Below are 19,009 nucleotides of genomic sequence, written 5' to 3'. Positions count from 1 at the left end.
TCGTGTTGTACACCTCTGTCTCCGCGAACAACGCACAAATTTACACCAACAATGAAAAGCTACGGCTGACGAGATCACTGCCTAAACGAACACCCCTTACGCCGTCTCACTAACGATGACAATTATTTTAACTTGTAGCGTACGATAAGAATAGGTTTCATAACGATTAATTATCGAGAAAGAGCATTTGTATTGATCTAGGAAGCGATTTCGGTTTCCTACAACATTTTCCCAGTGCCCTCTGCTAGTTTAGTTTATATTTTATTAGCGAGGTATGACGCGAGCATTTACAACTAAATTATTACGTAGCCTATAGCCTGTACTGTATACCCGATTTTGTATATAAGCTTAGGTAAATGATGATTATATTAATCTTGTATACGTAAGTTACAATACGCAGAATATAATTAATATTCGCACGCCATATATATGACGCCGTATAAAATAATTATCCCTTCGGTACACTGAAAATTTACTTTAAAGACAATACCGTCGAATATACATTTATACATAAAGTTTAATCAAGAATCACGTTCAAATTGTTCAGCTCGCTAACGATGTGGGAATACAAATTAAAATCTTTTATAATGGAGGATTTATTTAATTTTCATAACGCGAGACAATGGAGAGCATTCGCGTAGAATTTTATTTCACGTTCCCTGCGCATAGGCAGGTGCCTGCATAAGTTAAACGTTATTATGTATAATTTTGTAGCACACGTACACACGTATATACACAATACACGCGATTTCATGTACGTCTTTATATCATGTGTATCTCAGCTACGAATAACTCTCACGTCACACCGTCGGAATAATTATATTCTGTACTTAGCCGAGTACTAAAACGCAATGTAATAAAAAAAAAGGAACAATTACTTGAAAATATGTATATTAGATAGCCTATATACCTGATTGCAAATAAAGGCCAAACATATCACATCTTCTTCGTGGTTTTGCCTGCACGTTTTGCAACGTACCCTCGATTGCCCGCGAAATACGGGGAGTAATATTGTAAAAACGCAGAGCGCAAATTATATCACTAAAAAAGGAAATGTTTAATTTCGAGATATTTAAATGTTTTATTTTTGCCTTCGTTTTTTAAGTACTTGGAAACGTTTTAGTTTTGAACAACGTTGACAGCTAAGCTAAGATTAAAACACTAAAATATTTAAAGCTGTTAAGATGTTTTTATCTTAACAGTTTTAAATATTTTAGTGTTTTAAATCATTTAAAACTAAATAAAAACATTTTTAAGTATTTAAAACACTGAAATAGAAATGGAAGCACTTCTTTTTTGAGTGATATATTGCAGAGTATATGGAGACACAAACACAAATTACAAGTAATAATTTATTCATTATATAATTTTTTCACTATTATATACCGTTTTAAAAAGATATTAAAAATTATTCTGTGTAAGAATAATACCTTTTCACGATAATGTGCGTTTATATGTACCATTCATCATTTCATCAGCAATTTACGAAAATGCGGAAAACGATCGAGGGTACAATGCATAAAATATCACCCCAAAGTGTCTATAAGCTTCTTTCAGCGTCCGAAGGTTCGGAGGCGCCGCGCGGTTCTCCCCCGACCCTCGCCCACCCCCCCTCGCAAGAGAGACGCGCGAGACCACCAGTTGGCTAACCGTTGGCTTGTGTGTGTGTTGCAGCAACCGAAACCCGGTGAGCCGCTCTACGCGCAAGTTAACTTGGAGAAGAAAAAGAAGCGGCAGTTCGAGCTGGGGGTGGGCCAGGGTGGCCAGGTGGGTCAGGCCGGCGGTGGCGCCGCGATACCCGGAGGCGGCGGCGGCATAGCTGGACCAGGCGGCGGCGGTGGCGGCGGCGGCAGCGGCCAGTGGGTGCCGGACGGCGTCGGGATGGTGCCGGACGGCACCGTCGCCACGTCGGTGGCGGCGACGGTGGCCAACCAGGTGCCGCCGCCGAGCTCGAACGCCGCCGCCGCCGGTGACTCCTGGGTATAACGGGTCCTACGAGCGGGTCCTACGCGGGACCACCGGGAGGACCTCGCCAGAAACCACCACGGCCTCGTTGCGTCCCAGGGCCGCGTCGAACGGCCGCCGCCTCCGTCTCCGAGCAGCCTGTCCATGTAGCGGAGGTGAACGGGAGGATCGTGTCTTGCATCCCCCGCCCCCCCTCCTCCTCGCACCGGGATGCGAAGTGACGCCTTCGCGGAATCCCGGAGGGTCGAAGGTGAACGAGAGAGAGATCTGCGGAAGACTTCGACTCGATGACGACGTAAGGGACACACGCAAGACGGACACCCGACGTTTAATTTATATTCGGGCATCCTCTCGTTCGGGGTTCGCGTAAAATAGGGATCGCCAGTTGGCGACGTCGTGGTCGAGTTAGTTGGACGGTAGGCGAGTTAAGAGAAACGCTTGTTGCAAGGCATTAAAACAGGGATATCGAGAATATAGCAATTATATGAAATAAAATGAGGGAGAGATTTAGGGAGTCGTTGATGAGATTCAAGATAGGTAAAAGTTCGAGGTATTGTCGAGAGAGTACGCGCGAAAGTATTATTAGATATTGGAGAATTATGCGATGCGCGCCACTTCCGAAGGATGGAGGCGGAAGAGCGGATCAGACATTACGCTTTACCACTGGAAACAGACGTCCATATTACGATTAGGAAGAATCTGGAGGAAGCAAGAATCTCGAGAGAGAGAGAGAGGAAGGAAGTTAACTACGTCGAGTTAATCGGACGAACGGCAGCTGGAACGGCAGCGAGTCAGGGTGATAAAAACAGGCAGCTTTCAAGTTGAAGGACTAGAACGAAGTGTATATTGATCTACTTGAGGATAGAACGAAGGTGTACATAGAGTGAGGCAGCTGACAGGGACATGACGTACCGATGATGAAACGAACGAGCGGATTGACGGATCAACAAGTGGAGAAGCGAGAGAAACGTCGCACTGCGAAGGGAGATCTCCGCAAGTGGAGGAAAACGCTACTGAAGCGACGAGTGGATTGGAAATATCGATTTCAAGCGGAAGGGGCTGAAGATGTGGAGCCAGAAAAACAGACCGACCCCGACGATAATGCTCGATACTGCAAGATAACGCGCCAACGATCCTTCTGCCTTACACACACTTTTGACGACGCAAGAGCACCCTTTCCCTACCGCGTCTCTATCGCCGCATTGTTTGTAGCGGCGCGTTTGTAACGGCACGAACTTTAAATAGCCGGGAAAGGAGAAAGGGGTCGAGATCAAAGGGGCGCGCGCCTAAGATATATAATCGAAACGTCTTTGGTACACTTCGATTAAGTATACATGAATTGCGAGAGGAGCTCCGCCGCCGACCTTGAGGAAGCCGGCCTTGACGCATTTTTATCGGAGTCCGAGAACCCCATCGTCGGGATAATAAAGATCGGTAGTAACGGAGGAGAGGCAGCGAACGAGTCGTGTCCATCATAGTAGATCCGGCAAACGCGAGAGCGCACTTGCAGATGCACGCACCTGCAATCTTGATACACGATAATAGTTATCAGCGAGAAAGAGAGGGAGAGAATGAAAGAAAGAAAGAAAGAGAAAGAGAGAGAGCGACGTCCAACCACATCCGCAGCAGTAGTCGCACTAATGGCTCTAATACCTTCATTGCACAATTCTAAATTAATATATACATATATATGTCTGCGTATAAATATATTATAAACACGACACACATATACGTACGTACACGTATACACACACACATACCCCTTAAGTGTATATTTTAAGATGGTATTGGCGGCGGCAAAGGCGCGAGCGTATACCAATCATCGCGAAGTACTGTGCTAAGAATAAATTAGGCGTGTCTATGTAAGTATTATAAATAAGTAAAGGCGAAGAAGCGCCTAAGGCGACTTAAAGGAAGGGTCGCCCGTGATTTTTATGCAACTCGATAATTCATGGAAATATATATATATATATATATATATGTATATATAAAATTAAATATAATAAAATATATATTTATAATATAATTATATAATTAATTAATTTTATATATTAATTAATTATATTAATATTTATTTTGCGTGTATTATAAATATATATTTATAATATAATTAATTTTATATATTCGTTTCCTGTGTTGGGCAGCTGTTATAATTATTGAACGAATTGCTTGATAATTATCGTAATTACGATAATGATACACTACTTCACAACTACTATAATTATTTAGCAAATTTAAATTCGCTAAACAATACACAAAGAAGATTCTCACGTTTCTCGAAGAAATGTCATTCAATTTAAACGAAAAGAAAAAGGTCCTGTATATATACTTCTGTTAGCGAAGAAATATCATAAGAGCCAATTAATAATTAATCCCGTTACCACTATAAGAGAAAGAGAGAAAGTTGCACTTGCTTCTTTGTAATACTTGGACCCACCAATCGATGCGCGCGCGTGCGCGCGCTTATTATAAATATTTGAGGAGACATGAACATATAAATATAAATGAATATATTATATATATAAATATATATTATATATACATATATATATACATATATACATTGGTGACACACTGGCGTAGAATTTAGTATATGACTGTATTAATTAACTGTAAACTTCTGAGGCTGTGGGTGTGGCACAAGGATGCTGATTTATTATACGAGCTGCTGCACTGTCGCAACGTGCATGAACCTTAGGGAATGCACTTTTAACTCTTCTGAGGTACGAGTGAATCCTGCCCATGTGCGCAAAAGTGCGAGCGAGAGCGCGTGTCGAGGTGGAGGCGCATCGCCATCGTGCACACGCGAGCTCACGTCTCACCACGATAGTATTTATTACATCGTCGAATGGACTGCGCTGGATTTTTTTTATATATCCGGATGAGACGAGGAAGCAGGAGGGTTGTGTAATTTAAATCGTTCGACGATCTAAAAGGGGAAATTTTTAGAAAAGTACACTTTATTTTTAAGTAGAAGATATACATATATTAATTAGTACGGTACGTTTTTTTTTATTTTTTAAGTTTTACTTTTTTTTATACACGCGCATACTTTTATACACTTTTGTATATTTTGTTTTAGAGAAGCGTGATATTGACATGGCGTAGTAATTTATAGAATAAAATATATGGATCGCGCTAGATGAGTGCGGGAAAATAAAATATTGTAAGAACAAATAAAGCGTGAGGGAAAACTCCGCGAAGCAAACACCAATGACTAACAATCAATGCTATTAACACCATCGACGCTTCACTACTACTATTTACGGTGCAATATAATAAGATGCGAGCTCACGTGACGTAATAACGGTGGGTCTTCACCTGTAGTCGACGTTTCATCTTGGAACGCAATCCGCGATCGATCAGCGGCGCCTTAGAGCCATTATTATTGCTATATAATTACGTAGATACAATTAGCGAGCAGCGAGACCAATGTATGTCGAGTCCATGAACACGTGCGGAAAGCACAATAGCAAACATGTGGATGTGTGCGTGCGTGCGTGTGTGTTTGGCGTGTTAACGTTATTCGATGGTTACAAGGTGGCATATTAATTAGCCGGTATACATATTATAGATATAAAAAAAAAATATATATATATATATCCCTGTTCTCTATTTCTTAAAGTAATATTACGACAGTTGATCAGAGAGGAACACGCGATGGAACAATGACTGCTCTCCGAATGAAGACCGGGCGACGATCGTCCGTCCGCGAAACCTTCTAGATTATTTCATCAACTTCAACCGGAGGATTGAATCACGAGGTAGAACAAAAGTTTCGAATAAGTCACTGGGTTTCAAACTGATTGACGTTAAACGGCTCAATGTATTATGCCTATTTATACGAACGCAGTGTACTATTATTATTTAGAAAGGAATGAAGAGACATTTTATATTGCGTAATGTACAAGAGGAGATCCAGGTGTGTATGGATTTTAGAAAGTTTTATATTAAAATATAGAATTTGATACACTTTATATTACAAATAATATGTAACGTTCAGGAGTCAAAGATTTTTTTTCTTTTATTCGAGACTAACTGAAAATATCTTTTTCTTTCTCAATATTTATTTTTTGTATCGTTAATTTGTTTTATGATTCTAAAAAAACAAACATATTTTTTAATTTATTTAAAAAAGAAAATAATAATTTAAAAAGATCACAACGCTTTAAATTGTTTCTCAAATATTTACTGTCCAATAAAAATTACGAATTCGGTAGTTAGACTAGATAAATTTTTGTAAAGCCTCGGCCATTCCCAAACTTTAAAACTCCAACTTTTAGCACTTGAATATTACATATTACTTTTACGAGTCATCAAATTATATATCTCATCATCAAACTTTCCAAAATTCTTAAGCTACATATATGTATCTCTCCTTATTAGATGTAAAAACAATTTATTATCTAAATTGAAATGTAAAGATCGATGTCACGCGACGTCATGCGATTTCAACCTCGTCCGTAGCTAATTGCACGACGGGTTCGATTGGCCTTTGTTGTAAGGTGGACGATCGTCGTTGATCAGATGGCTTTATAAGAAGCGTTATTCTATCACGTAACCGCTCACTTTATTCCGTGGCGGCGTTCTCGAGGGAAAATTGTGCGCAGAGAAAAACTTGGACCGGATCATCATCCGCGTGAAATGCCTAGAAATGGAAATGCTGGTGTGAGCCTGTGGAGAAGTGACCTTCATTTCGCCTATTTAATTCTTTTGTACAGTGTTTTTTATATCGTCGCGCCGCACACTTCCTACCAAGATCTTATCTAACCAGCCTCTGTGTAATATGCAAATTTTTATCCCGCATTATGCAAATTTTTAGAGAAAGACGACGCGACGCGAATTACTACGAAAAGTAACTCGATAATTATTTTAGTTACTCGATATAACCGTAAGCCGCTTAACTTTTTACACCGCTTTCCTTTCCTTTGAAACGCGCTATCTATTAGAAATTAGCATCCCTCGCCTCTTTCTTAGGATTTAAGAAAACGGATGAAATCATTGCGCAGTTAAGGCCGTTTAATTTATTATTCTTATGTTCACCGCGCATCTTCCTCGTTCGAACTTGTACATTTTTTTAGCTCGTAAGGCATTATCTGAAATATATCGCTCTTATTTTTCGAAATACACGATGCAGACGAATCTCCAGATGGAGCAGCGCGAATAGACGATTTATTTTCTTTTACACGATCCTTTACATTTTAATTCTCTTCTCTTTCTTTTTTTTTTATTCTTTTCGCTCGCCGAATTAACGACTTGGACCAGCGGTGACTCCATACGATCATTTCCATCTCGGCGCGGATGTCGCGTTACACATTGTTAACGCGAAATTAAGAAAGACTGTGCGAAACTGACTGAGGCGTGTCTCTCTCTCCCGCCGGTCAAGGTGAGAGAGGAAAGGAACCTTCGAGCTTATCGCTCGCTCGGAGCTGGCTAGCAGATCCGTTGCGCTCGTGATAGACACAGCGTGATTTTTAGTGTGCGCCGTGGTATTGTTACTACACCGGCGCGATCCTTAGAAGACTTTGGACCATTTGGCAGGCGACACGACGCGATCTCGAAGTCGATCGATCTCGTCGGGACTCGTTGCTCGGGATATCTGCGTCACCCTCGTGATAATCGCATGGGCGAGAACGCGCTCTTTTAGTTCCTACCTCTCTCTAAATTTTCCAAGTCGAAAAGGTGCTCCGAAAACGTGCCTAAATTCGATATACACTTTAAAAAAGGAGTGCTTAATTTCAAGATATTGAAATATTTGATTTTTGTCTCCGTCTTTTAAATGCTTAAAAATTAAATTTTAATTTTAGAACAGTGTTTAGATTTGAGACCCTGAACGGGTCTACAGCTGTTAAAGATTTCAGTTTTAAACATTTTTAGTATTTTAATTCTGAACTGTCTAAAGTATTTTTAAATATTTGAAAAACAGGAGCGAAAACAAAATATTTTAATATTTTTAAATCGAACGCTTCTCTTTTGAGTGCATACACTGAAAACAATTTTTTATATTCAAGTAAATATATTTAAGCACTTTAACATCATTTCCTTGATTTAAAAAACTATTTTCCAAGTTTAAAAATAAATTATTTTATACACTGAGAAAAGAGTTATTGACTTGACTACATTTTTTAGTTCAACTTTTTATATGTATTTCACTTAAATACATAAAATACTTGAACTTCGGTTTAAACATTTATATATTTAACTTAACTACACATATATGTTTAATTTAAATACGTAAATGTTTGAACTAAAGGAATAAAGATAAAAAATTTATTCGAGTCAACAACATTTTTTGCTCAGTGTGCTGATTAATATTTGTTTAAATCGAGAAAACGATGTTGAAAAATAAATATTTACTTGAATAACTCATTTTTCAGTGTATTTCGGGCTGAAACTATACGTGAGAAATAGAGTAGATATTTTTACCTTTAGCATCAATTTACTCCTATTTAGAGAATAATCAGTGATTCTTACTAAAATTTATACGCATCGATTTGAGCATGGAGATGCAAATCGTTAATTAGAGAAAAAAAATTAATTAGAAGATTGTCGACATCGTTAAATTATTAAAAAAAAATTAATAATTGTAAATCGAACACGAGAATTATCACTCGAAGTTACCGATCAAACGATTACGTGTCCCCACGAATCTTTACGATCGAGGCAACGAACAATCCCGACGACTGGCAAGAAGTCTCGCGTGCGCTCGAGTGTCCGAAAATCCTGCGGAAAGGGTTCACAAACGACCGGCGGGTTTCTGTCTCGCGCGCGTCTGTCTCCTCGGCGGCGGCGCGCAATTTTTGGACCTCGTGTTTTTTGTAGAATTTTATATGCTGCATACCCACGGTAAAAAGAGCACGTGCAACGAGTGACCTCATCGTTTCTATTGAATTTTGATACTACACCGTGCTGTGCGAAATCATAACCGCGAGTTAGTCGCACCCTAGACGTCTGAACGACGCCCGTCGACGCCGATGAGGAGATTGATCGATGCACGGGACGATTCGACGTAAATCGCCGCGATATTTACTGTCGGTGGCGCAACGCATTAACTCCGGAGAGCTACTCATATTTTTCTAACACTACTCTAATTAGAATTGTTTTAAGAATTTTATATAACGTATTTTTAAGAATTTTTATATCATTTTTTGTAGATCGCAGAGTATTAGAATAAGTGAGGTAACACAATAGTTTAATGTAAACAAAGTCTCGTTAAGTGTCATTTTAAGCTTTCAAAGTTTTCATAACGAAGACTGTACTCACTCAGAAAAGCAGTATTTAATCTTAAGATATTAAAATATTTTATTTCTGTTTCCGTTTCTTTAAAAATATTTTAATTTTAAACATTTGTTGAGATTTGAAACACTAATGTTCATTTCCACTAATGCAAATCAACTTTGATCTCGGTTTAAGTTTCTCTTTACCGTTTCTCTTTTCTACTACTCAGCAAGAGAATTAGCAAAAGATAAAGAGTAAGATAATTAAACCGAGATCAAAGTTAATTCTACATTGATGAAAATGGACATAAAGACATTTAAAACTGAGATCTTTAAACGTTTTAAATCTAAGCTTTGTTTGAAATCAAAACATTAAAAAAAAAAGAAACGGATGAAAAACAAAACATTTTAATACATTTTTTTTTTTTTACTGCTAAAACTTGAATCAACACTTGGATGAAAATTCACCTACACATGAAAAGAACAATTTTATTATAGTATCTAAAAATTTAGCTAGATACAGATCAGCAAATAATTTCACGTTGGACTATCAAAATAATTATGTAAGACATTCAAGCGTGATGATACTGCTGCAAAAAGTTCCAGCAACCAATTATAAAATCCGATACAATTTTTTAACTGATTCATCATGAGATATTTTCAGGTCTGTATTTCATCAAAATTGCACTTTCCGCGCAGCAGCGCTCCGGGGTTAATCGCGGCATTAATTTCTCATGGGTCGAATCACGAAATTCGAACCGGAGATTAATATTGTAGGTGCCCGCCACAGCCATTTGTCGCGGCAAGTAAATGTCTGCCGAGTATTTTAATGTACATATTAATATATACGTGTTGCGACACTCGAGACTCTTGGGTCTCCAGTGCCGGGCCTCCCCCGAGGCCTTCCTGAAATTTAATTTTCGGCTTCGACAGCACCGCGAGATCTTCCGCCTCGGGCACCGAGCGGGTGCGCCGAGATAAACAGCGAACAGCAAGCACTTATACCGATCGATCGATCGATCGGTCGATCGACGACTAGACCGAGGTTTTGATATCCGCTTTTCATTCTTTGTGTATGTGTACACTACTGTCCCGCGTTTATAACTCCAGCGTTTATAATTTTCTACGAAGCACAGAGATACGGAGGACGAGGAAGTGAACGAAGGGACGGGGCGACGGCGGCTTCGGAGGGCGTATGTAGAAAAGACTGTTCCCGACGATTTTATAAGGATGTAACGAAAGAAAACGTCGCGCGCGCCGAGCGGAAACGCTCCCCGCGTCCCAGGGTAGGCGTAGCCGAGGCGACGTAAAAGAAAAAAAAAAGTAGAATTTATACAAATGTGTGTGCGCGATGAACAATAGTTTGTCACTTAGTCCGACAGTGGTATCACTGGGTAATATTCTCACAACATCCCCTTGCGAGGTAATTCGATTTTCTCAATCAAGTTCGATTTTTCTATTCTCACGACATATTTATAAATCACGTTTTATAAAGCATAGTTAAACAGTTCACATAAAAAGTGGATGAAAGTTTTTAAAAATTAAAATTAATTTAAATAATGATTGATTGATGTGAAATTAATTGAACAGATTTTTTTTATTTCACATCTTGGAATTTTTCAACAAGAAAAATCGTGAACTGTTACATGTCGCGATTTTATTATACGAATCAGAGGAAAGTTGCTGAATGCATACCCGTTCAATATTTTACTCTTTTACTTCATAAAAGCAACATTTAATAACAAGAATAAAAAGCAAATAAAAGATAAGTAATATAGACAAAAATTTAATAAGTTTCATCCTGTTTTGTGTATATTATTAGCATTTGAAAAAATCAGATACCACCACAAACTTTGCTATAAAGAAATGAATACTAATGCAAGATTGAAAAGTGATAACAGTAAAACTAATATTTGCCAAGAACATGTCAGTTACAAAAATAAATTCAAGCCAGTTTAATTTCGATGTTCTTACGTTTTTATTATTGTTATTTATTAATTATTAAATACTTGACCGCTTTTTTTGATAAATCATTAATAAAATAAATACTAGCTAATGATTTCTTATATTTTTAATTACTTTAATTCATAAATTCATATTTTCAAAGACAATACGATTGAAGAGTATAAAAAAACAGCTCAAGTGATACGCATTCGGCAACTCTCCCCTATATTGTTAATATCTATTATTTTTAATTAAACATAAGCGAAAGAAGCCTTTAGCTCTTCGTGCCTAATAATAATTTGTGAACTGTACTTTTCCTAGTTCTTATCTTTAATTAGGTAGAGAAGTTGCAAATAAGGAGCAAGGATGCGGTCTAATTTTCCATGACGCGGTACTACTGTCGGATTAACTACAACATTCAAACCGACCCTTTCGACGCGGAAGGGCGGGCCTCGTGGAAGGATGGAGGCAACACTAAGGCGCATCTTGGCACCTTCGCGTCACTGTATTATATGCATTTACTCGCGCAGACCCAACAATCGGATGTTTTCGAATAGACAACACGCGGCTATAGTTATTAAATGATTATACATGATATTACGCGACGACGCAAGAGAGAGAGAGAGAGTTGATATTATATATTAAATATAGTATATTGAGATCTTTAAGGTGAGCCAACGTGTTATCGAGAGAGCATATTACATATTTTAATATATAATATTGAGTTGTTGAGAGCCGCAACACACCAAACAAGCTGCCAGATGTATTCGCCTAAGCCGCAGCGCTGCGCGATTTAATTGCGCGACAATACGACACAATTATATTATTATGTTACCGATGGGAAATTGGCGGTTGGACGAACCCCTAGTTGCCCAAAATTACCTCGCGAGGTAATCCAATTCCAAAGGCGCGCGATCTGAAAGGATTCGGGTTTCACGATTGCGAATGCAATCGGTGGGCGGTAAAGGGGGTTAATAAGAGACGACAGGGTGTTTAAAAAATCACGCTGCAACCGGAAGAGTATCTATCGATTTGTTATCACGTTTACTTTCCGGCTGTACTGACCGATTATCCGATGGCCGGCACGAAAATCATGAGAGTCGGACTCGATAATGGATTCGATGACCGTTCACGTGGTGTTCAAAAACTCCGCCGTATCATTGAACACCCGGTCGGCGCGCAGTGCGCCGCTTGTGTCCAATCTAGCTAGATAAAAGTACTCCCGCTTAATTGCACGCAAGTATTCTGCATCATTCTTTTAGTTCTATGATATATTATTTTTAAATGCATTATTTTTACACCGAGAAAAAAAGTTGTCAACTTGGCTGAACTTTCAACTTGATTAAATTTCTTCAGCTAAGCTATTTACGTATTGAACTTAAATATTACACATAAATAATTGAACTGTAGAGATCTAATCGAGTTGAAAATTTTAGCCAGGTTAACAACTTTTCTTCTCGGTGTAAATTTACAAGATTTTGTAGACAGACACGTATTTTTATTTTATTAAGAAAATTTCAACACTTACATTTATTCTTTGGCGCTCGATTGATGTCATTTTATTTTCATTGTTTGTATTTCCAAAATTTTTAAACAGAAATACGAAGATTCGAGATAGTACGTATTTATATTTTATAATATTTATAAACAAGTCTCAGGATTTTTTCCGGCTTCAAAATGAAAAAATTTCACATTAATTCTTTTGCGTTTATAAAAGCTTGAAATGGAAACGATCGAAACCTTGTTTTGCCTCGCGTTCGAATCTAACGCACATCAGTAATCTAGCGGGACAAAAGGGTTCCGCTTGGCTACACGCGAATATTTTGCATTATTTAGTTTTATATCATTACATGTATTAATTTGGAATTTAAACTGTGGACTTTTATGGAAAAAATATATGTGTTTACGTAAAAATTGCGGAGAATACTAAATAAAATTTATCGCGCGTATATAACGTAAATAATGTGTCATAAAACTAAAAAATAAGGCAGAACAATTTCATACGACTGAGAAATACTTTTGTCCAGCTCGATTGGGCAATAAATGGCGCATTGTGCGGCGTGAGAAGAGTCCCGGGGAATGGGTTTTTAATAATTGCTCGTTTATCTCGCCGCTCTGCGTTTCGTCCGAGAAAGGATCCGATTGTTGGGCCTGGCGCGGCAGCAGCAGGTGCTCACCTATATAGCACGTAAAAAAAAAAAATCGTCACGTTTGTACAAATCGCGTTGCGCAAGGGCGACCGCTCTTTTCATTCTCGGTCTCATCCACGGTGCCGATAATCGTTCGAGTCTCATGCAAGTGCGACGTAGGAATCGTACGAGTCATATTTTGCTCACCTCTCACACGGCTTATACGGGGTAGACGACTCTTCGCTACGATTCGCTCCTTCGCGAGAGACTTGTAATATAAATTTCTAACGAAAGAGAGAGAGAGAAAAAAAAGAAAGGACACTCGAGAATTTTTGAGCTATCTCCTTTGCAATTTTTAAACTTTCTAACGTTTCTCGAATTTCTAACGTCGCGTAACTTGTGTCCTCGACGAACACACCTCGGACACCCCGTATAGAGTCCTCGACGGAACTTGAATTTTTCGCGACTGTTTCGTCACTGTCTTCGCACGCGAAGGACTACAATTGTTATCGCGAGGATGCACGATTTATGTATTCACGTATACGTCGTATACGCGTAATCGCTCTATCTTCGACAATCCCATCGACCGCGCGGAAATCGCGGCTTGGCCTATGGGATTCCGATATGGGGAAGAACACGATCTCTCCACATTTTTATTACGCTCCTCTCTCGGTGTGGTTAAACTTTGATATCGATTTTTTTTTTCTTCTAGCCGGGAAGCGGAGTCGATACGCCTATTCACGCATCATTCTTTCTCACAACTTTGACGTTAAATTAATAATATTAAATTAATGATATTAATTTGATAATAAAACTATTATGAACTCTTCTCTTTTTGTGTCGCGAATACTCGCCAAATATATTTTCAATCTCACGGTATATTAAATAACAATTGAATTTTATGAATTGCTGGTAAATTAAATCGAATATCGCAGTGATAATTGTCAATCGATGCCGTTGTCGAAGGTTATTTACCAACAACAGAGTACGTGGCGATTATGCAATTTTATGCGATTCTACTCCACACGGCACAGCGTGACGAAAACATCGCAAAATATTGCTACAATGTTTCAGCAATATTGCAGCAACGTCAATGCAATATTGCATATGTTGCTGCGACATTACGCCGAGAGAAAATTTTAATAAACACTTATTTGAATACTTGCACAATGAAATATTTACTAAATACAAATAAATATTTATTTAGTACAAGAATTACTAATATAATTTAACCATCATCTTTTTTATTGAATAAACATTTGCGTACCGTAAGTAAATATTTCATCGCAAGTACTCAAACAAATATTTATCAAACTTTAGTAATTTTTTTTTCCTCGCCAGTGTACGTATCAATATCTCCGAAGCGGACATTTCACCATTGCCGCAACGTCGCCGAAACGTTGCAGCAATACTTTGCTGTGCCGCACGGGATGCAAACATCGTTCCCAATATGCTCTCAAGTTCGCGCGACCATCGATTCGACCGATTCGGAATGCGCCGGTATTTATTCCCGCGTCTATTTCCCGCGATCATTCGACCGTACGGTATACCGACTCGATAACCGTTCGCTATTTCGTACGCTTCGCTATTTTCTGCGAACTTCAACCGTGCGCGAGGAGAGGGAGGGCTCGAAGTTGAGTACCGACCTGGTTGATCCCGATTTCTGACGTCTCGAAATAACGCCCTAACTAATTAAGCCCCCCCCTCCCCTCCCGGAGCGGAGGCGCGCGATCGTCGCCTCGACGAATTCCGAATATTCCGGCACGCGGCACCTTTTTCTACGAAACGTAATTAGAAACCGGAAATGGATTACTCGCGCGGGGCTCGCGACAGGTACTCCTACCTTCCTCGAAGAAAGAAAAAGGAAAAAAAACAATCGTCGAGTCGGCCTAAAAACGAAGGGACACCGCTCGGTGGACTCGACCTTCGGTACCTTCTCTCTCCCGAATCGATTTCTCATCCGATCGCGCGATCTTTCGCGACGCATCGAGCCGCATCGTCATCATCATCGTCATCGTCATTATCATTATCATTAGCATCATCATCATCACTACCCGATTGACTCGCTCCACGCATTTACCGATCGCGATCGCTGTCAATCGCTGGCGGTTTGAGAAGACTGATAGTTAAAAAAAAGAAAAAGAGAGAGAGAGAGAAAGAGAGAAAGAAAGAATGACTCCCGCGCGATCATCGTCGTTTCTCCCTGCAGTCGCGGGGTCGGGGGGAGATCGCGACCGCCCGTAATTTCGGTGAACGATGGAAGAAAAGTTATTGTTTTCCCGCATTCGTTCCGGAGGCTTGATCTCGCGGAGATTGCGCCGGTTTCGCGACGCCCCCGTTTCAGCGACTGGAAAAAAAAAGAATACGGACGAAGGACCTCGAAAAGAAACGTATCTCGTACCCCGCGGGAATTCTCGCGCGACACGTCGAAGAAAGAGAAGAAGAAAAAGATTGCCGGCCTCGTCGATGCGCTTCCGCGAAACGCGCGCGCGACCGATGACTATTTGGCTACTTCCCTACTTGGAAACGTCGAATTACTATCCGGGGCGACACACCCGCCGACCCGGGCTTTAATTAAGAGGGAGGGAAAGAAATCGCGGATGTGAGGGATGACTTACAAGTGGAACGATGATCCACGCGACTCGACGAGGCCGCTTGTAAACTCGAACAGGGAGCGAGGGGGAGATAAAGGAAGAAAAGAAAAAGTAAAAAAAAATCGTACCCACGCATACCATTACACATGTAACACGCGCATTAACGAATAGGAAAAAAAAATGATAGTCTACTGTGCTGCATACGTATTTAAATTAACGGAGCATTAAATAAGCATGGGTGTGCATCTTAGATGTTTTAGAGGACCTTCACCATCACCATCACCATCACCACCACCACCACCACCACCACCATCACTATCACCACCACTACCACCACCATCACGCGTTTAGTGTTAATTATGAAACCTTACAGAGCGATGATGGCAGGGGATGACGAAGGGAGAGGATTAATCGCGCAATTAGGAGCTTCCATAGCCGTAGATTTTGCGTTACGTATACACCGGTGTCCAAAAAAAATCTTCCATTAAACGAATTAGTGTCATAATTATTTGTTACCGAGAGAGAGAGAGAGAGAGAGAGAGAGAGAGAAAGAAAAAGAATCAAGAAGTCCGAAAATTAAACGCAGGATTCGTAAATCCTAAGATTAAAAAATATATTTCAAACAATTTATAACCTAAGAATAAAAAAATTTACAGTCTTACAGTCAGAATTTTTTGATGAATTGTCCGGAAATGTGATTGTATCTTAAAAATTTCTTAATTAAAATTTTTAAGTAATTGGGAATATCTAGATTCGAAAAAATTTTTTATCGCAGACGATATATTCCGGGAAAAATTGAGGACCTGAAAATTCTCAGGGATTTAAAAAATCTTGTTTATCCCTATATCGAAAATATTTTCGCGAGAAAGTAACATGATTCTTTTTGGACGCGTAATATTCGTTGACAATGAATATTATATTACATTTTGCGCACTTTAGTTGACGTAAGTGTACAGTCATGTGTTTCGTAAAACTTGCACGATAATGAACGTTTCTTAGGGCCGTTAGGCAGACGATACCGTGTCCTGATTGTCGATACGTTTCCAGACGCGCACGATCAGGACGCTCGATCGTCAACGATCGATCCGTCGCAATCGTTATCGAGTTTTCAACGAACTGCTGACGCGACTTTGCGCTTCCGATAAGGGGAGTGCGGGCTTTCACCCTGCAAGGGTATCGATAAAACAAAAAATAAATAGAAACAACCTCTCCCTCGTTTCATCCCCCGGAAAAACTCGCTGGGGATAAAAATCGTCGCTTTCGTTTTTAACTCACATGTGTTTCACACGCGATTCAATTGCGAGTGCGGTTCCCACTGACGGATTGTATGTATGTATAATTTTTAAGACGGTTATACAAAGAAGACAGCATATTGTCATTATTTCGTCGTTGTATTATGTATTGTTTATATCTCTCGAAAGAGTACCACGTATATACAATAATAATTATAATAAAGATCGACTAGTGTATTTCGAATCCGACTGACAACAATTAAAGAATTAAATTGCGCTGACACGTGCGCGTGCGTTTTTTTTCAACCCTCGAACCCTCTTCTCCAATCCCCACATCATTTATCATTAAAGAGCTACATACCTTTTCGATGCTGAAAAATTAGTGACTTTTTGAAATTCTTTTCTAAAGGGTAATAATTAAATTACTATAATCCGACTTTTTTTCACTGAGATTTTTTCATTGAGTAAATTGAATATGCTTTGGAAAGAGTAAAAATAACAACACTTTAATGTGACAACCGCTTGGACGTTGAAAAAAAATTTAAATATTTTGTAAATCGTTGAAAATAGCCAAACACTTCATTCTTTTTACCTTTCGGTTAGAATATCTCAAAACTTGTAATACGACATTTTTGGGACCTCATTCAGTGCATCAAAATAATTGTTTCTACCACAAGCAATTTTATTTACTTTAAGACAAAAAAGAACTGAATTTTCGTCGATCAGTGTTATTAATGTACATATAAAAAAATAATTTTTTGAAATCATTTTGATTTGATTTAAATTGTCTTTTACTTACTCGGTTGCTCTCGAGCCTACTCCTTTCGACGGGCCCAGCGCTCTGGAATTCTGTAAAAGAATAGAAAAGAAGAAAAATGATTATAAGACTCTATAACGATTGTGTCATTAAGCATGATTTCAAAATTTTGTAAAAATAAAAAAATTATAGCATTAAAAAATACAAAGATTAATTAATATTACAATAATAGTAAAATATCTAGAAATTACGGGATTTAGAAGAAAATGTTTCAAACAAAAGTTATGAAGTTAATTCATAGGCGACAAATAACAGAAAAAATAGATTTTTCAACTACGAAGATTATCATCATTTTTTTAAAATAAAATTATATAATTTTCTTTAATAATAGAATTTTTATTAATAGTTATTCTGCATTCAAGTTTTACAGTCATGAAAAATTTATTTTCAACGGTCTTCCATATATATAGTATTTGACTATTCAGGTTAAAATACATCACCCTGTATATTTACAGAATTTATAAAATTCTATTTGGGATTTTCCTAATACATTTTAATATTTTATTCTTTATATTTTCTAAATACACACGTTCCGGCAATTAATAAAGATGCCGGTTTTAATTTTAACCAACAACGAGCACGAACGAATGAAAAAAAAGTTACCAGCTTTCAGACGAGATAAAGCGTGACGAAAAATATAATAAAAAGGAATCCGCCAAAGACTTGTGTATTTAAATAATTAAGGCTCGTTGCGGAAGTATATATTTTCGTTGAATCAGAAACCGAAGGGACGCGCGCAGTTTAAGGGATTAAGCGTCCGTAGAGCGCGTAATCGCATTTTTGACTTTCGTCCCTTCGATTGCGCGCTTTTATTGCGTGTCTGTCTGAAGAGTACGCCTCGTCGCCGAGATAACGAGATTCGCGTGCGATTCGCTCGTCGCGCGCTTTTTGCATGAAAAGAGGTGGGGAAAAAAGAGGAGACGAAAAAAAGGGACGTAAGGGCAGATGTGCAATGCGGTTTTATTCCATAAAAGGCGAACTCACACGGAACGAAACCGGTTCGGCGCGCGGGGCTAATTGTTAATTAAGACGCGGATTGCCGTGCGGATTGACAATTTGCAATTGTAAAATCCGTTCCTCGCGCGCGTAATCTCGTTCGCGTATCGCCCGA

General features: G+C 38.9%; 1 protein-coding gene and 1 long non-coding RNA gene across 8 annotated transcripts in view; one reads left to right on the top strand and one right to left on the bottom strand.

Annotated features, from left to right (window-relative positions):
- Positions 1-16,409, top strand: part of LOC105194360 (catenin delta-2) — a 34,588-nt gene extending 18,179 nt beyond the window's left edge. For all 7 annotated transcript variants that reach the window (XM_039456347.1, XM_039456346.1, XM_039456345.1 and 4 more), the window contains one exon: positions 1,675-16,409. In XM_039456347.1, coding sequence (XP_039312281.1) covers positions 1,675-1,986 — 312 coding nt within the window. In that variant the 3' untranslated portion in view covers positions 1,987-16,409. The remainder of the gene's footprint in view (positions 1-1,674) is intronic.
- Positions 15,462-19,009, bottom strand: part of LOC120359302 — a 13,199-nt gene continuing 9,651 nt past the window's right edge. The window contains exon 2 of the long non-coding RNA XR_005576104.1: positions 15,462-17,930. This is a non-coding gene — a long non-coding RNA (uncharacterized LOC120359302). The remainder of the gene's footprint in view (positions 17,931-19,009) is intronic.

The sequence above is a fragment of the Solenopsis invicta genome, chromosome 13, assembly GCF_016802725.1.
Source record: "Solenopsis invicta isolate M01_SB chromosome 13, UNIL_Sinv_3.0, whole genome shotgun sequence".
Classification (NCBI taxonomy): domain Eukaryota; kingdom Metazoa; phylum Arthropoda; class Insecta; order Hymenoptera; family Formicidae; genus Solenopsis; species Solenopsis invicta.
The sequence above is the reverse complement of the archived record's forward strand: the minus strand, read 5'-3'. Positions and strand labels throughout refer to the sequence as shown.